The sequence below is a fragment of the Hakea prostrata genome, chromosome 3 (genome assembly GCF_041222555.1).
Source record: "Hakea prostrata isolate BN-2017 chromosome 3, UWA_Hpros_2, whole genome shotgun sequence".
Classification (NCBI taxonomy): Eukaryota; Viridiplantae; Streptophyta; class Magnoliopsida; order Proteales; family Proteaceae; genus Hakea; species Hakea prostrata.
This window is the reverse complement of record NC_142602.1, coordinates 72,749,149-72,772,299: the sequence shown is the minus strand read 5'-3', so window position 1 is coordinate 72,772,299 and position 23,151 is coordinate 72,749,149. Positions and strand designations below refer to the sequence as shown.

General features: G+C 38.3%; 1 protein-coding gene and 1 pseudogene across 1 annotated transcript; both read left to right on the top strand.

Annotated features, from left to right (window-relative positions):
- Window positions 1–3,248: 3,248 nt before the first annotated feature.
- LOC149023004 (gibberellin-regulated protein 12 pseudogene) lies at window positions 3,249–4,031 on the top strand (annotated as a pseudogene).
- Window positions 4,032–17,024: 12,993 nt separating this feature from the next.
- LOC149023003 (gibberellin-regulated protein 12-like) lies at window positions 17,025–17,915 on the top strand. Its single transcript, XM_089147381.1, has 3 exons — window positions 17,025–17,102; window positions 17,268–17,289; window positions 17,734–17,915. Exons 1-3 carry the CDS (start codon window positions 17,025–17,027, stop codon window positions 17,913–17,915), a joined length of 282 nt encoding a protein of 93 aa, XP_089003507.1.
- Window positions 17,916–23,151: the final 5,236 nt, after the last annotated feature.

Sequence of the window (23,151 nt, the reverse complement as noted above, 5' to 3'; positions counted from 1 at the left end):
ATTTTTAAGCATCATGTTTGTTAGATTTCTTTTGACATTTATCAGCATGACACAATCGAAATAAAGCTATTCCTTCTGACCCTTTCTACCATATCTGTTTCTTGCTAACCAAACATACCCATAAAAAGAGACATTAAACAGAGAAGATGAGTACCTAACCGGTGTATTTCTCCTCATCAAAAGAAATATTTAAGCTTCTTGGCAGCTAATGCCACTATGTTGTGACCCCTCATACACAACCATAGTTTGATGGCAGCTAGTCTATTAGGTGATGTTTGTGGACGTTGCATTGACCAGAGAATAAGGGAAAACACATGTTGATTAGAAGGGCCCATTGAGTAGGACTACTAGTTGAGATGATGAAAAGACAAAGTTATTTATTGCAAAATATATGATGCAATTACCACTCGACATCATGTAAATCTTAAGCCACCAATTCCTGGGTTAGTGGGAGCCATTCATCTATTACTGATAATTTTCTTAACGTATGTTGGGTAAAACTGAAGAATGGAAATGAGTGTAAATGGTGTATTATTATAATATAATACCACCACCAAGATGAGAGTAGTTCCATGATCAACACATTATGGAAAATCTTTCTCATTCATAATCGACAACACTATGATAAAAGGAATGATACATGACAAGTGATAAAATTTCAATCAACAGCCAAGGATTAGTCGGACAACTTGTATAGTTTTTATTTACCTTTTAGAAAACTCTACTTTTCAAAATGCAAGAACATCATCCACTCTCAAGCCAACATCCTATAAAACAAAACATAAATGCGGCTAAAAATTAATGTGTTAATGAGACTAAGAATTCATGCTTATGAATATTCATCTTTGTCCCTATTCTCACCTTGGTGACTTGGTGACGCTCATGTGGACCCTCATATTACCTTGAACATCCTTCCTCGATGCTTTAAATGATGCTCCTCTCTCTTAGGTGCACTTGAACATGGGATTTGAGAGAGAGACTATAAAAATAATATTTAATAACCATAGAATTCTTGATCTGAAATGAATAGTTTTAAAAAAAAATAAAGCTTTCTTAGATCTTACATAATTAAAAAATATCATGAAAAGCCAAGTGACAAGTTTATTATTTTAATCATTCTTAAAGCATTCAACATTCATTAATAACTACTTCATAAGAACAAACTTACAATTCTTGGGAAAAAGGCTCTCATAAGATCCAAAGAGTTTGTCAATTTACACACTCATAGTATAATAAAATTCTAGAAATTTAACAAAATATTGTAAATGATTATCAACTCCACAAACCCGCATTTTGCCAACATAAAGTGACAATGTTTTAACAACATCAATAGAGCAATAGGGCATCTTAAAAAAAAAAAAAAAAATGTAGGTAAACTTAAGCAAAGACAACAAAAAGTGAAAAACTATTAAATTTCATAAAACTCATCCGTAAATCATGATTCAGCATAGCAAACAAACCATAACAAGATGATTACCAATATATCCATAGTAGTTAAAAGCTCGTAACAATAATCGAACTTGGGAAGAATAACTATATAGAACCAATATGAATCTTGGCGACTTTGCCTTGTTGCCAGTAGGAGTCTTGAAAATTATTGATGCTTTAAAAAAGACAAAGTGGAGATTTCCTACCTAAAAAAAGCCTTTTGCTTATGATTAGATCTAATGCAGCTTGATGCTCTTGAGAGACTGATATGTTTTAGATCTAAAATGTTAAGATTATGAGTTATTTTTGTGGAATATTTAATTTGAATTAAGTTTCCATATTAGGATTGATAAGAAAAATACTTCACTGAGTTAAAGATGGCAACAAAATAAAGGGTATAAATTAAAAAGCAAAGGTTTTAATATCTTGAAAAGATGAGAATGATGAAATAATTTTGAAAAAAAGATTTGGAAAAAAATCTAAAGCAACCTTATGAGAAGAGTATTAGATTTAACATTGTAGAATTTAAGAATTGATTTTAGATATTGAGGTCTTAGATTTAAAATAGTAAGATTTAAGAGCTAATTTTGGATATCGGGGAATTATATTTAAAACGGTAAGATTTAAGATTTTTTCTGTGGAATCTCTAATTTAGATTAAATTTTCTTTATGAAGAATTAATTGATAAGATTTATTGGGTTAATTATGGAAAGAAAATAAATGGTGTAAATGAATAAGAAAGGTTTTAATAACTTGACAAAATGAGAAGGATGCAAATAATTTAGAAAAAATAGTCTATCGCGATGGAAGGGTATCACAATTAAATGGTAAGGGTTTAAAAGATTTTGTAGAATATGTAATTTGAACAAAAATTTCTTTTTAAGGATTGAAAATAGAGAGATACATTAATTAAAGATTGATAATATAGAAATTCATTAATCAAGACAAGAAAATAAAGAATTTGCACTAACATATATTCTCTTTGTTTTTGAACTTGCAAATTTAATAAAAAATAAATATAAAAAGTGTACCCACAATTTGTGAGGAAAAATAAAATTGATAAGAAAACTAATATAAAAACAATCTCATTTGAATAAAAACAAAGGATACAATAGTCAAGTAAAATATTTGTCACAACAGAGGAGTACCTGCTTTTATATAATAGTATGATATTTCTTTTATTTCCATTTGTTCTTGTTACATGTGCATTTGCATGTAAAAATTTAACTACTAGTATATATATACGGATGAAAACGTTACTTTGAAAAAAAAAAGACCAAAATGCACAAAACAATAAAACAAGACATCCAAACAGTTCAAGGCCTATATCCTATTATTTCTAAGAGGTCAAAGTTCTAAGCATTACCCATAGCTTACCTAGTAGTGGCCAACATTGAAGAACATGAATCCAGAGAGATTTCACAAATCTTTGGATTCATTAATGCTAGATTTATACTCATATGGTTGTGAAAATCTCTGGATTCTTGAAGTCGAGAGATTCATGGATTTCACCCGATACTCTAAAAGCACTAAACATTCTTGAACATTTGCGTATTCACAAAAATCATGTCGAGCAAACAGTTTTTCATAATAAAATTTCCATACGTTCAGGTTAAGCAAACAATTAATTTTATGAATTATGATTCCAACTGATTTGAAATCTCCAAACTAATATACCAAATAGGCCCTAAAAAATTTAATTTGTTGGTTCCTGAGAAGTATAGAGTTACTCCTACTCTTCAACTATATAAGTGTCCAATGTGTTGATCACTCCATATTGTCTCCAACATCTTTCAGTGCTTTCTTTCAATACTACCATCATGTCTCGTTTCTCATCATTTTCTTCTGTCCTTCTCCTCATCCTTCTTGGCATGTCCTTCCTCATGACATTTGCAGATGTGAGTCATTTTTTTCTTATTCTTCTCCTTCATTTCATGAGCATATACATGGTTTGTACAACTGCAACAATCACTGCTCGATCTGATCGATGAATTGGAAGATTTGATTTCTATGGATTTTGGTCTATTTCTTAGAGCTTCTGGCAGATTAATTCGAATAAGAATCAAACTCATTGATTTTATATTATATTCAATTTTTTGATGACTTGCATGGTGGTTTGTTCTGTATATATATATATATATATATATGTATCAGAATCTTAACTATGCCAACATTTGATCATATCAAGTTTACTAATTATTTCTTTCTCCTTCATTTTCCATACTTGCAGGCGATATATATTGGCAAGGAAGGTAAGGGTTCAGATTTATCACCTTCAGTTCAATTTATCATATATATGTTGTAGATTGAAGACCAGCACAAAGAGTTTGTAATTGGTTTAATTATTATTAATTTTTTGGTTAAAATGCTACTAATGAATAACTTGAACTTGAACTTGAACTTGAATTTGGATGTATACAGAGTGTCCTAGGGAATGCGACCGCCGATGCTCTGCGACCTCACACAAGAAGCCTTGCTTGTTCTTCTGCAACATGTGTTGTCAGAAATGCTTGTGTGTCCCCTCAGGCACATATGGGCACAAGGAGGAATGCCCTTGCTACAATGACTGGAAGACTAAAGAAGGCAAACCCAAGTGCCCTTGATGCATGCATGCATGCATGCCCCCTAGATTGAGTTAGGAAGAGAATAATTTACAAATGTTTTGTCAACCTTCTTTTCTCTAAGTACCTATGTTCAACCAAAAAATTTGAATGCTAAATAAAAATTATCTTAAAGTCAAATGTTTGTGAGTAATTAGATGAAGCATTTGTGTCAGGAAAAATTGTACCAACTCCGTGAGTTTGTTTTTGTACTTGCACGATTGAATGTTATAATGAACATCAAGAAATCAAGAAAATTGAAGCAACATAGAGAGTTTGTGTGGAACGAACACTAACACAACAGGGTACATTTTTGGGGGAAAAAATTTTTTTAGTGGGAAAAGAAAAAAAAGAAGGAGTAATTTATTAATTTATATAAAAAAAGGGTAATGTTTATATAAAAAAAATTAAAATAAAAAACCTCAATCTAATAAAAATTTTATAAAAAAAAAAAAAAAATTTATAAATAAATTTTATTTTATTTAAAGTGGTTATTTTAGGGGGTGGTTTTGTTTTGTTGATAGTGTAATATATTAAATAATATTATTTTATTAAAATATTAAAAAAATTAAATATTTTAAAAAAGTTTAAGGTATTTTTATTATTTTAATTTTTTTCTAAAGTGGCCATCCCCGGTCTGAACCAGGGGTTGAACGGTCCGACCAGGATTACAACCCAGCAGGATCCGGCCAGGCGGTTCATGGTAGGACCGACCACACTAAAAAGTCCATCTTTATAGCAATATGAGATGGCCTGGTATAGGTAGACTCCTATCACCAAACAACTGGAAAAGAGAGTTAGTTAGGTAAAGGGACTCTTCTAAAAGAGTTACTCTCCTACAATAACTCATAGCAGGTTATTTCGAATATAACTCTATCACCATACACTATATAAAGACCTCTGGTAAACACTAGAGGGCAGGTAATCATACTTCTTGTGATCAATTACTTGAATTCTGTATTGAGTAGTTGAGATCAGATTATTGGTACTGACTTGTTCGTCGGAGACGTACCTCGACCCTCCAAGGTCGAGCTCGTATCTTGCAGGTTCTTGACAGGGAAGGGCGAGCGAGATTCCGTATCAACAATTGGCGCCGTCTGTGGGAATTGCATCAAAAAGTCATGGTGCGATCGAAAGTGAAGGCTGTAAATCAGAAAGAGGTGGAGGATGATGCTTCGAAGGGGATTCCTCAACCTGAAAGATCGGTAATTCCCGACCAGGTGGAAATTAATTCCGACCAGGTGGAGATAAATACCGATCAAGGGAAGAAAAACCCCGAGCACCCGAATCATGGAGCATTAGCAAATCAAGTTGAGACACTCCAGAAGGAACAAATAAAGCTTCGGGAGGAATTATCCTCCATGAATGAACTACTCAGGATGGCCGTGGGTCATATAATTGCCCCTAATGCAGATCCTAAAAATACTCAAAAAATATTGGAGGGAAGCAAGAATAACCACTCGGTCCTTCCTGATCGAACGCCTCGACCATCTCTAGAAGACGGACGGAAGTCAAAAGAGAAGGTAGGCGAAAAATCCCGGCATCCGAGAAAGAAATTCCAAATAAAGATCCTCTGTTCAATGAAGATCATGATCGCGGAAGTAGCAACGATCCTCTCAAAGAACCAAAAAACAAGAGGGCTGAGTCCGTACCGAACAAGCGGGAAGATCGTTTGAGCAAACAAATCAAAGAGTTAGACGAGAAGGTAAACAAGTTAAACGATCCAAAGAAAGAAGAGCTGTATGCTTTTCTAAAAGAGGATCCTTTCATCCAAGCTATCTCTGAGGCGGAAATACCAAAGAGTTTCAAGTGCCCAACTTTCATATTGTTCGATGGATCGCAATGTCCAAAACATCACATCACTCGCTATAGATCGACCATGTCAATTTATAAGCATAATGAGGCAGCCATGTGCCAAAGTTTTGCAGCCTCTTTAACTGGTTCCGCATTGGACTGGTTCCCTGGCATTGCCAAGCGGTTCGATTATGAGTTTCGATCAAATGGGACGAGTGTTTGTGCAGCGTTTCCAAGGAGGAGTCGGATTGAAGAAAAGAGAAGATACTTTGTTTTCTATAAAACAAGGTAGAGCGGAATCTATACGAAGTTTTCTTCAGAGATTCAATAATCTTACCATGCAAATTGAAAGCATGGACGAGAAAATTGCCTTTCATGCGTTATACCAAGGAATTACTCATGAAGGATTGCTAGAGCGGTTGCTCCAAGATATGCCAAAAACATATGCGGAACTAAGTGAAAGATGTCACAAACAAGCAGAGATTTCGGAAACCATAGAATCTCGAAAAAGAGAACCAAGGGCCGAAAGAAGAAGCAGTCGAGAAAGGGTTCAACCGACCAGGATGTTAGGGATAAGCTCGACCAAGAAAGGACGAGCAAAATCTCCAAAAAAGCAGGAGATTAGTAATCTTCCACCACTGAATACAAGAATATCCGAAATCTTGATGCAAATCAAAAATCAAGGACATATGAAGTGGCCGGATAAAATCCGAGCACCGCCAGGAAAGCGTGATAAACGAAAGTATTGTGACTATCACAAAGATCACGGCCATTGGACGGACGATTGCAAAAATCTAAAGATGGAGATAGAAAACTTAATTTCCCGAGGACACTTAAAGAAATATATCCAATCTAAAGAAGATGGCCGACCACATGACAACCCTATCCCGAAGAGAGAAAGGTCGAGCCACAGAGAAGAAAGAAGAAGTCCGGCCAAACGCCGACCTGAGGCGGATGAAAAACAAAGAAAAAGATCTCCAGTCTATACTGTATTTGGTGGTCCGACAGAAGAATCAAATCGACAAGCAAAAAGAAAAGTACGATATATTGGGAATACTGAAACCCATAAAAATATATCTACTGAGCCAATAATTTTCTCTTCCGAGGATCTAAGGGATATCACAATCCCTCATGATGATGCCTTGGTAATCAAAATTCTCCTGGAAGGAACTGAAATTCATAGGGTGCTGGTAGACACTGGATCGTCAGCAGACATATTATCTTTAGATGCGTTCAAAAAAATGAAGCTAAATGAAAACATGCTCGTCCCATGCGAAACCCAGCTTTATGGTTTCACGGGATCATCAACCCGAGCAGAAGGAACGATCCGATTAGAGCTACGGATTGGAGAGCACCCGCGGGATAGAATCATACAGACTAATTTTATGGTCGTACGAGATTTATCAGCATACAATGCAATCATAGGACGACCAACCCTCTGTGCACTTGAAGCAGTGGTCTCCTCGCTACACATGAAGATGAAATTCCCGACCACAAAGGGAATTGGAGAATGTTTAGCCGACCAGAAAAGTAGCCGGCAAAGTTACAATGACTACATGCGGAAAAAGAAAAGAACGAAGTCGACCATGACCATTGAAGTTAGAGACGACCGCGATCAAGAAACCTTGCAAAGAGCTGAACCGGTGGAAAAACTAGAAAAAATCCACTTCAATCCCGGCCAGAATGAGCAAGGCACCATGATCGGTTCCGAGCAAGAAGCAGAATTCAAATCAGAACTCACTGAGTTTCTAAAAAAGAATTTTGATGTTTTCGCTTGGTCGGCTAAAGACATGCCAGGGATCGACAGGGAAGTGGCTGAGCATAAACTCTGTATTGATCCACAGGCAATTCCGGTTGTTCATAAAAGAAGAAACTTCGCCATTGAAAAGCATGAAGCCATTCGAACTGAAGTGCAAAAGCTAAAACAATCTGGCTTTATAAAACGCACGGACCACCCGCAATGGCTAGCTAATGTGGTAATGGTCAAAAAAGCAAACGGGAAATGGCGGATGTGTACTGATTACACAGATCTCAACAAAGCCTGCCCAAAGGACCACTATCCACTACCAAGAATCGATCTTCTTATAGATGCAACAGCAGGACACGAAATGCTCAGTTTCATGGATGCATATTCAGGATACAATCAGATCCTTATGCATCCTGATGACGAAAAGCATACGGCATTCATGACTGATAGGGACAGCTATTACTATAAAGTAATGCCTTTCGGTCTAAAAAATGCGGGAGCAACATACCAAAGAGCGGTGAATAAAATTTTCAAACATCAAATTGGTCGGAATATGGAAGTGTATGTGGACGACATGCTGGTGAAAAGCATCTCAAAAGAAAATCATCTGAATGACCTGGCAGAAGTATTTAAAGTACTCCGGAAATACAAGATGAAGCTCAATCCTGAAAAGTGCGCTTTTGGGGTATCTTCGGGCAAATTCCTCGGGTTCATGGTATCCCAAAGAGGAATCGAAGCCAATCCTGAGAAAATCAGGGCAATTTTGGATATGAAAGCACCCAAAACCATCAGAGAAGTCCAATGCCTAACTGGTCGGGTGGCAGCACTGAATAGATTTATTTCTAGATCAGGGGAGAAATGCCTGCCATTTTTCAAAATTTTAAAACAAGTAGCAGGTCAGAAAGGAAACATCTGGAATGATGAATGCCAGGGAGCATTTGAGGATCTAAAAGACAAACTATCCAGACCACCCTTACTTGTTATGCCGACCAGAAAGAAGGAGCTACAGCTATATTTAGCCGCTTCGTCGGTAGCGGTTAGTGCAGTTCTCGTGCAAGAAGAGGGTAACATACAACAGCCTGTCTACTATGTTAGTCATGTCCTGAATGATGCCGAGACTCGCTACCCAGAAGTGGACAAACAAGCCCTGGCACTGGTTATAGCGGCCAGAAAACTCCGTCCTTATTTCCAATCTCATCCCATTACAGTGATGACGAATTTACCACTCAAAAAAAATTCTTCACCGACCAGACTTGGCCGGAAGGATGGTGACATGGGCCGTGGAATTGAGCGAACATCAAATAGAATTCAAACCCCGACCAAGTATCAAGGCTCAATCCCTGGCAGACTTCATTGTTGAAAAACAAGAAACAAGTCAAGAGGAGGACGAGCAAGGGGTAGAATCAATCAAAAGATGGACTCTGTTCGTGGACGGGTCAAGCAACTCGCAAGGAAGTGGAGCAGGTCTATTAATGAAAAGTCCTGGGGGATTTGAAATAAAATATGCCCTTCGTTTCAAGTTCAAAGCATCCAACAATGAGGCTGAATACGAAGCTATGTTAGCAGGACTCAGGATGGCCAAAGCTTTAAGCATTCAACATCTGGAGATCAAAAGTGATTCACAGCTGATTGTAAATCAGGTGAAGGGAGTTTATGGAGCTAAAGAAAGGAGAATGGAGAAATATCTGAAATTGGTCAACAACTACAAACAGTACTTTAAAGAGCTAGAAATAACTCAAGTACCAAGGGTTGAAAACGACTGTGCTGATTCATTATCTCGCTTGGCTACGGACGGAATGAATGTCCAAGCACCAGTGATCTACCTTGAAGAACTGAAAAGCCCTAGCATAAATAAGGTCGACCACATGCAAATTACAACCGACCAGGGTTGGATGGAGCCGATCATACATTATCTTGACAACGACCAACTCCCAGAAGACCAAAAAGCTGCTCGGGCAATAAGACAGAGAGCAGCCAGGTTCACGATCAGGGACGGACTATTATACAAAAGATCCTTCACCCGACCACTTCTAAGATGTTTGGGACCAGTAGAAGCTACAAATGTGTTAAGAGAAGTTCATGAAGGAACCTGCGGATCACACGTAGGATCCCGAACACTCTCTAATACAATAATACGCCAAGGATTCTATTGGCCGACCTTAGAAGAAGATGCCAAAGACTTCGTCAAGAAGTGTGACAAGTGCCAGGCACATGCAAAGATCTCCCATATCCCTGCAGTCCCTTTAACATCTACTCTATCCCCAATACCTTTTGCAAGATGGGGAATAGACCTGGTAGGGAAATTACCTAAAGCATCGGGAGGAAGAGAGTACTTGGTAGTAGCAATAGACTACTTTACAAAGTGGGTAGAAGCTGAACCCCTTGCAACTATCAGTACCGAGCAGATGAAGCGTTTTGTCAAGCATAACATATCATACAGATATGGAGTTCCAAAAATATTAGTAACCGACCATGGAAAACAGTTCGAGAATGCAGCATTCTCAACATTCTGCAAAGAACAAGGGATCGAGCATAGATTTTCTTCAGTAGCTTATCCCCAAAGTAACGGCCAGGTCGAGGTTACTAATAGAACCATGCTCGACGGGCTCAAGAAAAGGCTTGACCAGCTAAAAGGGAGATGGGTAGATGAACTACCTAGTGTACTGTGGTCGTACCGAACAACTCCTAGGACGACCACAGGAGAATCTCCATTCCGACTAGCATATGGAGCAGAAGCCAGAGTCCCAGTAGAAATCCAAATTGGATCGCTTCGAGAAATAGAATTCGAAGAAGAAGCAAACATCGAAGGAATGCGAACCAATCTGGATTTGATTGATGAAGTAAGGGACAAAGCCCAGTTCCGTCTTGAAGAATATCAAAGAAGAATAGCGACATATTATAATGCCAAGGTTCGAAATGAACAATTCTTGCCAGGCGAACTGGTACTTCGCCGAACAGCTGCTTCAGATCCGACCAATCAAGGGAAGCTATCCCCAAATTGGGAAGGACCATACATAGTTATACGACAAGTCGCCCCCGGAGCATATCATTTACAAGATCCGGAGACGAGCGACAGGATCCCTCGATCATGGAATTCGAACAATCTCAGGAAATACTATCAATAAGAATAGCATCTGAGAAAGTCGTAAACATGAAAAATTTTGAGCGTTTTATTCCAGTTTTGCCATTTATTTCAGTATGTAGACAACATGGGAGATTCATAATCCCAAGAAGTCAGATCAGTTTTTAAATATAAATAAAGACATTTCTACAAATTACTACTCAACTTTGGCAGAAAAGACCTGAAACTCTCGAAGCGGAAAAGACCGAAATCTCGAAACGCGAAAAGACCGAAATTCTCAGCGAGAAAAGACCGAAACTCTCAAAGTAAAAGACCCGAAACCGAAATTCTCAGCGAAAAGACCTGAAACTCTCAGGCAGAAAAGACCTGAAATTCTCAGGCAGAAAAGACCTGAAACTCTCAGGCAGAAAAGACCTGAAATTCTCAGGCATAAAAGACCTACACTCGATAGGCAATAAATACCTAAAATTTCTTAGGTATAAAAACTCCAGAATCATACCAAGTTAACATGCCCGGGAGGAAGGGGTTATGGACGAGCAGTTGTTGACGAACAACTACTTAGTTCTTGACCGAACAAAACCTTACTATACCGAACAGCATGGCTTGAGATGATACAAAAGTAAACCTTTGTCTACCGAACAAGGGTATTAAACCGACCAAGTAAACTTGATATGAAGGGGGAATATGCCAAACAAGGTTATCTTACCGACCAAGTAAACTTGATATGAAAGGGGAAATATGCCAAACAAGGTTATATTACCGAACAAACACTACCATACCGAACAACATGACTTGAAATGATACAAACTCACGACCAAGTATACTTGGTGTACAAGGAAGAATCTGCTCCGACCAAGTATACTTGGTGTACAAGGAGGAATATGCCAGAAATAATATATACTGAACAAGTATACTTGCAAAATTCTGATATCATTGATGAACAAAAATTTACATAGGAAAAAAACCTATGATAAATTATCCATTACAAAAACCTGATGGTTTAAAATTAAAGCTAGTCGGCAACAACATTATCAGAAGATATCAAATCGGTTGAATTGTTTGGACTAGTGGTCGCCAAAGTGTCAGCTGCATCGTTGGTCGTTGAGGGGCCGGCTTCATCCTCCTCCTCAGGGGCCGGTTCCCAGTCGGAGTCTAAAAAATCCTGAACACTGACCCTCTTCGGCAACCGGAAAGCCTCCTTATCAGCCGCCCAAGATGGTCGGGGAAGCTTCAGTTCGTCAAAGATTGCCGGATCAACATATTTCTCCAACAGTCCAAGATCGATCTCTGGGTAATTTTCAATAACCCTAGTGAAGGCATCTCTCCGACCATAATTGAAACCTGGGGCTGCAACCTTGGAGACAAATCCTATGCAACCTTTAGTGCGTACCCATTTGTGAATAACTTCCCGACGTAACTCCTCGGAAAGATTCTCGAATGTGGTCGGACACGCTCGAGCAAGTTGATCGGTCAAATCTCTGATGAACTGATCCTTCTCTTGCTCGATCTTACTATGGGCAACATCTTTATCCTCCAAGGAAATTTTCAAATTGGCAACCTCACGCTCAAGGGTCGAGATACGTTCTTCAGCAGATAAAGCCCGAGCATCGGTGATCGCCTTCTCATCCTTCAAAGCAGCATTTTCACTGGTTACACTCTCTAACCGACCACTTAAATCCTTGACTTTATCGTCCAGGTGATAAATGGTGGTTTGATCCTTCCGAGCAGCTTCCAAGTTACCTCCCCAAGCTTGGGTTAAAGCACAAACCAACCTACCAAGAAGAAAAACCAAAAATGATAAATAAAGAGGACTGTACGAGAAAAATAAACTCATGCAGAAACCGCATACCTTGTCATTATATCTTCAGGACGGGTAGGTCCAATTTTCCGAAGAAACTGTTGGTCGGTAGGAAGCAAAGCTCCCGACAACCATGCCTTGGCAACTTCAGTACCATCAGTAGTGTTGTTTAAAACATAAGATCCAGCTTTAAGGGATCCACTGGATGAAGCATCTACAGATTGGGTACTCGGAATATCCCGAGGAGGTACAGAAGGGGAGGCATCCACATCCTCTCCCGAGCCTGCAATAAAGGATGAAGAAGCTTTCTTTTTGCTCGGCCTAGGAGGAAGGTCGGACGCATCTACCGATCTCTTCGGCACGGATTGAACTTGTTTTCTTTTATCTGACCGAGCTCGCTCGGGTTTGGTAGGGATCCGAGCTTCAGCTTCTTCCATGTCCTCATCAGCTGCCCGGGAAACGTTTGCCCGATTAAGCATCACTGAAAAAAGGATAGAAGAATTACTATCGAACACAAAGAGATAGTCGCAAAAATAAAGATACCAACAACCAAGAGTAATACTCACCAGGAAGGAATCCCCAATAACGCAGTATATTGGGATATTCCGGACAATGGCCGTGAACGGCATACATGTTCTTATCTTCGGAAGGAAGCCGAAGAATCTTCTCCCTAGCAAGTTGCTCGGCTCCAGATAAGGTAGGGATGTCATTGGAACCTGTAGTCGGTCCACGAACCCAGGAAATGGGGAATGAAGGTTTGGACGGTGGCCGAACAAAGAAATATTTGGGACGCCAACCTTTGGTATTGGAGGGCAGGGTCCCCGTCCCAACAAAATTACCCTCCCAACCACATTGGGAGAAGGTACGTTTCGAGAGGTAGAACCAACCATCCTGCTCCTGCCTCTTCGCCATGAAGAAATGGAGGAACAAAGCCAGGGATGGTCGAACACCTACCCTTTGGCAAAAACCCCAAAAGCAAATAAAATTTCGCCAACTGTTCGGCACAAACATCCCCGGGCACATTTTAAAATGTACCATTACGCCTATAAACAGGGGATGTACGGGAAGACGAAAACCACTCTTCAGAGCATCCTCGTAAAGGGCAAATTCACCCGGGGAAGGAGAATTGGCACGCTCATAGGTGGTCGGTACACATATCCTATGATCTGAAGGAATCTCATATTTTACTCTAAGGTACTCTAGACGTTCCTCTGTCATTTGGGAAGGTATGAAGTCGGGACCAGATGAGTAGGGGTCATAGTCAATATGATCGGGAGTCAACTCTTTGATCTGTTCGAGCTTATACTCCTCGAGGGTCAAACTATCTTTCCACCGCTGCCGCTCAGCCTTGAAACGAGCTCTAGCACTTTGACCGATTATGATTGGACGGGAATCCACTGCCTCCTCACTTTCCCTATTACGATTCTCTCGACCAACAGAGGCCTCGGGTACATCTTCGGACCTACCATCATGGCTAAGGTCGGGAGATACAGGGTGTTCGGGAGTTTCAGAACAGGATGGTCCTTCGTCTAAATCTCTCCTATGTTTCAAAATGGCAGAACCTCTCTTCACTATTACCATGGTTCTTTAAAATAAAGGGAATATGAAGAAAAAAGGGGAAGAAACATAGGCAGAAAACACAGAAAAACACCACATAAGACTCTGCCATAAAGAACCAGGCTTTCGAAATGCAGAGAAACAAGAATAAAGTTGAAAACACTTACTTGTTTGAAGCAAACGAACGAGGAGATAGAGGAAGGAAGACTAGAAGCTTTAACCCAACCTTCGTCTCTCCAACAGAGGAAGAAACTTCAAACACAGTGTTCAAAACTCCAAACAGTTGCAGAGAAAAGACACAGACTAGTACGCAGAGAAGAAATGAAATGAAGGAAGGAAGAAGAAGTGACAGTACTTATTGAAATTTGTGGATTCCAATCTAACGATCATGATGAGTCTATATGCCATGATATGAATTTCAAAAAGTTAAATTCTCATCTAATGGTTATAGTTAACATTCAGATGGACGGTTGAAGATGAAGAGTCTCTTCATCATAATGACGAACATTAATCATGAAGTGACAGCTATGACACGTGTCACACACGTACAAACTTCGAAGGTCGTGCGTCGATATGTGTGCTTAAAAGACGGCTCAGCAAAAGTGGGACGTTACAGTTTTCGAGGAAAAGCGTGTTGGTCGAACCGACCATATAACCTCTAAATGAGAAATAATCCCTTGAGCCGAGCATATATTTCTCGACCACAAACGGATTAGGGGGCTTATGTTAATAACTAAAGTGGCCATCCCCGGTCTGAACCAGGGGTTGAACGGTCCGACCAGGATTACAACCCAGCAGGATCCGGCCAGGCGGTTCATGGTAGGACCGACCACACTAAAAAGTCCATCTTTATAGCAATATGAGATGGCCTGGTATAGGTAGACTCCTATCACCAAACAACTGGAAAAGAGAGTTAGTTAGGTAAAGGGACTCTTCTAAAAGAGTTACTCTCCTACAATAACTCATAGCAGGTTATTTCGAATATAACTCTATCACCATACACTATATAAAGACCTCTGGTAAACACTAGAGGGCAGGTAATCATACTTCTTGTGATCAATTACTTGAATTCTGTATTGAGTAGTTGAGATCGGATTATTGGTTTTGTTTTTTTGGTGGGGGGGGGGCCCCGCCCCCCCGGGGGGGGGGGGGTGTGGGTTGGGGGTGTGTGGGGGGGGGGGGGGGGGGGGTGGTGAATCATAATATCTCAACTAGGCTTGTTTTGTGGGGGTTCTCTTTTTTTTTTTTTTTATTTTAAAAAAAAAAGAGAAGGGGGAGTGATTAGATTTTTTTTTTTTTTTTTTTTTTAATTTATTACAAAATTTTTTTATTAATATTTTTTTTTTATTTTTTTTTTTTTTTTTTTTTTTTTTTTTTTTTTTTTTTTTTTTTTTTTTTAATTGAATTAATGGGGCATTAGGGCAAGTGGTAGGATACTCAATTAATACATATTTAGGTAGACAGTTAGATACTGAGAGTATAAGAAAGAGAAAAAAAAGGAGAAATAATTATAAAAAAAATCATATGAAAAAAGAAAAAATAATTAAAAAAAATTCATTTTTAGGGTGAAAAGAAAGAATTAGAAACTTTTGAGAAGGGATACGAATAAATAGAAAATAAATACAATAAAATTATTTAAAACAATCTCTGAATTTTTCACATAAATTGGAATCAAATATATATATATATAACTTTTTTTGGCTAAATATTGAACATTTCATTACTGAAAATAAGAAGGCATGAATAGTCTAGAGTAGCAGATTGATAGATCAACAATAAAAGGTGGGAGCCAACTCCACTAAACCCTGAAAAACTTCAACCATAAACAACCTGAAGCTAAAAAAATTAATTTAGAATTCTCTCACCCACAATGAAAGTGAAACCGAACAAATCTAAACTTAGCAGTTAAAGAAGAAACATGATACCAACAGGGGTTGGTCCAAGTGGTAAGCAACTTGGTCCGCTTAAGCAATGTTCCGGTATCGAATCCTTGTGGATGCAAAAAATCCCCACTGGGAGACTCACTCACCACAGCTAGGTGTGCGACGCGGGTCAAACAACCGTTTATAAAAACCGGGGTTGGTAACAAAAAAGGTCCAAAATTAAGGAGATAAAAAAATAAAAATTAAAGAAAAATAAACAACGACGCATTCCTAGTTTGTTTTCATAAAAAAAGAGTATGAGGGAGAGAATCAAGGACAGAGATAATTATCTACCTTTGATATTTTAAAAAGATCGGATAGGTTTATGTAACAAAAAGAAAAAGGGATAATTACTATTGCCCCCCCTATACTTTGATTTTATTACTAATGTATCCCCTGTATTTTGCAAAATTACTAATCCAACCTTTAACTTTACAAATAACGGTTATTATTTTGGAGATCATGTTTCTTCCGGTGAGATAATAAAGGAATAGGGGTTTAATGGGCAATCTTGGTTTTCTACAAATAACGGTTTGATTGAGAGATTCAAGGGATGAGATAATTATCTATGATAATTAATGTTTTTTGATTTCAAATTAAAAATTAGTATAATGATTAAATACAAATAAAATTAAAATCACTAATTTTGACCCTACAAGAAAATTAAATGATTTATGTATAATAGTTTCGTAGGCAGCCTTTGTAAATAAAAAATAAGATTATTTTGTTTAATTAAAGATTTGTTACAAATAAAAGTATATAGACAATTTCAACCTTAGAAGAAAATTAATTATTTCTTTTAATAGATTTGTGGGTAATCTTTATAGATAGAAAATAGGATCATTTTGTCTAAGAAAAGATTTGCATTTTTGAAAATACATACTTAGATAATAGTAATATGATATGATATGATATTTTAAAACTCCAGTATTTTCGTGACCTAATTTAAAGAATTTTACACCTTTGATATCCATGATAATACATTTATGGTTACTCCTAACCTCCACCTACATAAGAGCTGAGAAGGATTTTCTTGATGAGTATTAATCTTCTATTGTTCTTCGTTTACATGTTTCATAGCTTGCGGTTTGCAAACATGTCTGGATTTCCACGGCTTCCTTGTGCATTTCTCCTTGTTCTTCTTGCCACTTCATTTCTCGTGACTCTAGCAAATGTGAGTCTATCTTATCTGTCTCTATGTTCTTCTCTTTCGTTTCGTGATTGGGTAACAGTATGAGGATACTAACAATCCCTTTAAATTTGTTTAGATTATCTTGAAACCTCTGCTAATTTTTGTTTATTTTTCTTTCCTTCTCTTTTGTGTTCTCTCGATTGACAGGCGGGTAACCTTAAATTACAAGGTAAGAGTCTTCAATTATGTCATACAGCAACACAAGGAGAGGTTGTGAATATTGGTTGGTGTTCTTGATTTTGATTGAACCACAATGTTTGCCCAATATCATTGGTTCATTTGGGTTGATGTGTTTGAACTAGAAAGACTCTTTCTTTCTTTCTTCTTCTTAACTTGAATGCATAGAGGACATATATATAAGGGCCAAAGCCACCTTCAAGGAAATATGAACTCTTGACCATCGAGGTAGGAATTGTGCTCCCCTAACACCTCTCTACCAAAGTGGATTATAAATACTCAACAGTAAACCCTCTTTTTAATGTATAGTGAAAAAGTGTAAAAGGAGCACAATCCTTTACTTTTAAAATAAAGAGTCCAAAATTATGATTAAGAGATTTCTTTGTTTTTGAAGTGAAAGATTAATTTGATTTCATTGTAAGAATTTTGGGTACAGATTGTCGAAAGGCATGTGATTACCGATGCTCAGCAACCTCACACAGGAAGCCTTGCTTGTTCTTCTGCAACAAGTGCTGTAAGACATGCTTGTGTGTTCCCTCGGGCACATATGGGAACAAGGAGGAATGCCCTTGCTACAATAACTGGAAGACTAAAGAAGGCAAGCCCAAGTGCCCTTGATGCAAGTTTTGACAAAAGTAATTTAAACATGCTCTATCAACCTTGTCTTTCTTTGGGTGGTTATATTTTACTTGCATCTTTGATGTCTAATTTTAAGTAAAAGATTTTAACTTTGGTGCGCAATTTTGATGAAAAGCTAACGTGCATGTATCAACTATGGTTTAAAGTATATCAAGATATGATATGGTATACTGTTGGGCAAAAAAAAAAAAAAAAAAATACAATATGGTATATTCATTGATACCACATCGGATACATGATATATATTGACACGTTCTCTCTCTCTCTCTCTCTCTCTCTCTCTCTCTCTCTCTCTCTTTGGTGAGGGGGGGGGGTTTAAGGGCTCATATTTGATTACATCAAAATATATTAGTCATTATGATACAATACTCGGTAAGAAATGATAAATCACCTGATCAATACGATACTCGACATTGGTACTATAAACATTAGTTAATTTGCATGTCTTCCTTTATTTTGCTAAAATTAAAGGCAATTTTTTTACACAAGTTGAGAGAAACATTAAACACTCAATCTCATAATAATAGTTGTCTCAAATACACTCAATCTCATAGAAACCTTAGAATATAAACATGTATCCACTCATGATTTAAAACGATATCAAGGATGCCCAGAGGCATCCCGATCTGATTTACTCTTATCATGGCTGACCAAGGTGAATCAAACATATTTAAGAAACAAAAGAATTTGAATCCTAATGACAAACCAAGGCTGAGCCGTTTGCTGGTTTTGAGTTTTGACTAGTATGGTAATGATGTATGTGAAAATTGGCTAATCAAGATGGGGTCAAATTTGGATCCAAGGTAGTGGGGGGAGGGGGGAGGATGATGTGACTAATGTTCAAGACAAACCTTCGCATGCCACGGCAGGTCAAACTTTCCAGACTTACCCTAGTTCCAAAAGGGGAGTCTCAGAATTCATTTAATGATTATAGACCTATTGCGGTGAGTTCGTTGTTATACAGGTTTATGGCAAAAATTATTGCAAACAGGATGAGGGGTATCATCCATAAATTGGTAGACCTTACTCAGACTGCTTTTATCCAAGGAAGGCAAATTAGTGACAGTGTTCTACTTTGCCAAGAGCTTCTTTATGGCTACCACACCAACACTGGTCAGTTGAAATTTGCAGCTAAACTGGACCTCAGGAAAGCTAATGACTCAGTACAATGGGACTTCCTTTTTAAGGTGCTTTCTAAACTAAATTTCCCTCATAAATTTATTGATTGGATTAAGCATTGCACCTATGAACCCAGCTATGTTGTATTTGTGAATGGAGCTCAATCCCCAATGTTCACTGCCAATAGGGGCCTTCGGTAGGGCTGCCCACTGTCTCCTTCCCTCTTTAATATTGTTCTACAAATTTTCTCTGATTCCCTATCTAGCGCCGCTGTATCAGGTGTTTTTGAACATCATCCTTACTGCAAAGAGCCTGGGATCACAACAGTTTGTTTTGCTGATGATTTGATTGTATTTGGAAAGGGTACCCAAGCAAACGCCATTGCTTTGCATGCGTCTCTTGAACAATTCAGGGTGCTGTCGGGCCTTTCAATAAACTGTGGTAAATCCGCCTTGTTCTTTGGGAATTGCCCCATTGATATCAGGACAACTTTCACCAATACCTTGGGCATACCAGAAGCAAATCTTCCAATCAAATACTTGGGCATCCCTCTAGGCTCCAAATCTTTGCGAGCTACTGATTATGATGTTCTACTCGACAAGATTGAAACCAGAATACATTCTTGGAGCTCAAGAGCTCTCTCTTATGCTGGATGATTGACATTGATAAAATCTGTTCTTATGGGCATCATTTCGTATTGGATAAATATCCTTGTTGTACCTGTTAGTGTCTTGGATAAGATTAAGATGCGAATGGCAAGATTTCTTTGGAATGGTAATGCACACACAAATAAATACAAGGTGGCTTGGGCTAATGTTTGCTTACCGTATGATGAGGGAGGGCTTGGCATAAGGCGTTTGAGGGAAATGAATGTTGCTGGTCTAATGAGACACCTATGGAAGCTTGCCTGCGGGGAACCTTCATGTTGGACGAATTTTATTCGAATTCGGTGGTTGGGAAATCACTCGGTTTGGTCTCTACCTAAACCTAACCGGTGTTCATTATCTCTCAGTCATATTCTAGACACCAAGAAATCAGCAGCTAGTCTCATTCGATGCCTTATCAAGGATGGGAAGACCACAAACTTATGGGACGATCCCTGGTTAAAAGGAGGGGTTTTGCAAAAGGAGGGCATGATGATTGCTCAAGCACTTGGTAGACATACATTTGACAAGGTGCACAAGCTTTTATTAAATTCAGCTTCATGGCAATTAACAACGTCTGACCCATATATCTTGGAGTGTTGGGATGAAATAAACGATACCCACATTTATTCTCGCCTTCCCTGTGATTCAGTAGTTTGAATGCCTAGCACAAATGGTATTTTTTCGCTTCGCACTGCATGGGATAGCCTGCGTAAGAGGTCTTATAAAGTTGCTTGGTCGGCGGTGGTCTGGGCAAAAAGAAATCACCCTTGTTTTGCATTTATCACTTGGTTGACATGTCTAGAACGCCTCTCAACAAGAAGCCAGTTGCGTAATTGGGGCGTAGTGACAGAGACAACTTGTGTGCTTTGTAATAGATGTGAAGAGAACTTAGATCATATCTTCTTCTATTGTACCTACTCTAGTGAAATATGGTGTCATATCTTAGAGCTAAATGGGTATACCAAGTTGCCATTGGCTTCTTGGAAGGATGAACTCATATGGATCACCACACATTTTGCAGGTCCGACAACAAGAGCTGCAGTCCGTTGTTTCTCTATGACAGCAACTATATATAGAATTTGGGAGGAAAGGAACAGTCGAATATTCAGTGGTACTACTACAGAAGCTCAGGTGGTATTGGGAAAAATTAAGAAGGATACCCGCTTGCGATTTGCACACCCTCCACTCAAACTTACTGACACTCAAGAAGATAGGAATTTTTTTGCTCGATGGCACATTGGGGTGACTTTTCAACTTCCTAAGGCAGTTTGTCATAGATGGCCCAAGCCAGAAGGTAATTGGGTGGCTATAAATTGTGATGGTTCTAGTCGAGAAGACATTGGTGGGTACGGAGCTATTGCCCGAAATCGTCATGGTAAGGTTATTTTTGCTTTGGCAAGTGGTAGTAATGAGAAAAATATTACTCGATTGGAATTATATGCGATCAAGCGTGGCATGGAGACTGCTCGTGAAATGGGTTTGACGATGATAGAAATTTGATCTGATTCCATGGTGGCCATCCAATCTATTCAGGGACATTTTTCTACATCTTGGAGGGTTATTGATTTGATCATGGAGATTAGGGAGTTAAGGGGTGGTTTTTTGATATGTAATTTTGTTCATCATGTTTGGGAGATTAACGTTTGTGCGGACTTCCTGGCAGGTTTCCTTGATACCTTCCAAGAAATCCATCTAGCTGCAGATGCTCTTCCATTAGCTCTTTCTGCTTTTGTTCGGGATGATGCTAATGGTAAGAAATTCTTCAGAATGTAATTTTCTTTCTTTTTTTCTCTTTATTTAATCAAAGCTCCCTTTCTCCAAAAAAATGCTCAGGACAAACCTAATAGTTAGATTGGTGTAGATCTAAATTTCAAATGTATTGGAAAATATGAAAATTCAAGAAAGTAAATACCCAAAAAAAAAAAAAAAAAAAAAAAGGGGGGAATCTTCCATTGAACACCTTGGAAATACATTTCCAAGGGCTTCAAGCATCATTCAAAGTGACAACAGCATAGAGGCAATAGAACCAAGGCTTTTTATTTGCAGCATGCAGCCAATAGACTAGATCTTGCCACGTAATCAAAAAGAAATCGGACGGTATAAATGCAAATGGTGGGTTTAAAATGTAAATACATTTTTTTTTTTTTTTTTTACATTCAAAAGTTTTATATTTTACAGATTTACAAAACAAAACCCCTAATTGTACCTGTCTCTAATCCCTCATTTCGCCCTATTGCACTAGGCCTGCAAATTTAGCAAGGGCATGATCATGGCCATCTTGCATGACTGGAATCTCGATTGAGTGCTCAAAGAATAGGATTCACTTGGCCATGTTGACCTAAGCTGCAGTGAATTGCTGCTATGACATGCATGCTCATGACCAAGGCTAAACTAGATTTCCCATCTACTCGTTTCTCAACGATGCTGCTGCATGTAAAGCAAAATCAAGAGCTTTGTAGTGATTATTTTTAGAGATCAAATTCCTAGCCTGTTTAAGAAGAAAAGGCCCAAACTCTTTAAGTTTTTTGAGCCTATTTCATATGCATACTCAGCTCCTTTATGTAATCTTGACCCACCTAGCACAAAGTTCCTATGTTTCTTTGGTAAAATAACACAACCATTTGGTTTTGGTGAATAATCACTTTAGCGCTTGTGAAGAGGAGGCATGTGAATTGACTTTTTGCTCTTACGACTCGGTATAGTCGATAACCCAGTTTTAGTTTTCAATTTTGAATGTTTCTTTGATGTTACAATTTTGCTTTGATACCATTCTGTCACATCCACCCAGCCGGTACCCTATCTAAAATGCCCGAGTGTTTGATCCACAGCCCCGAAGATCAAGTTTAGGAACAATCATACCCATTTAGCACAATAACATAATCAAAAGCAGGAACAAATCATAATATTCAAGTAATTTATTAATAAAAGTCAAGAAATGATCTCAGAAGGATCACAAAAGAATATCAGAGTGCGGAACAATAAGATATCAATCAAATACAACTGTAGAGTATAGCGGAAATATGCTCCACAAACATATGCGGAAGGAAGATTGAAATTTACAAAGCTCTAAGCTAATACAAGTGAAATAAAAGTCTAGAAGAAATAAGAGAAGTCTAATCAACATCTTTCATTGGTTCTTCTTCTTCTTCTTCACCTTTGGGTTATGCTCTTGAAGCTTCAGATCAGCATCTAGCGCACGATTCCATTGGCAAATAAGACGATGTCGGCTGCCGTCAATAGGAGCCATCAATGCAGTCCAAACCTAAGTGTTGACTGCCTCGCAGGTCAACATTTTGTCCAGAGACTTCCGGAGTTGTACCATATATGGAAGGGTTCTCTGTACTGTGGCACGGGTTCTCTTCCTGGACTGCAATGTTATCTAAAAATAAGTCCCCTAAAGGGTAAGCTCAAAAGAACTTAGCAAATATCCAAACACAATAAGCATCTTC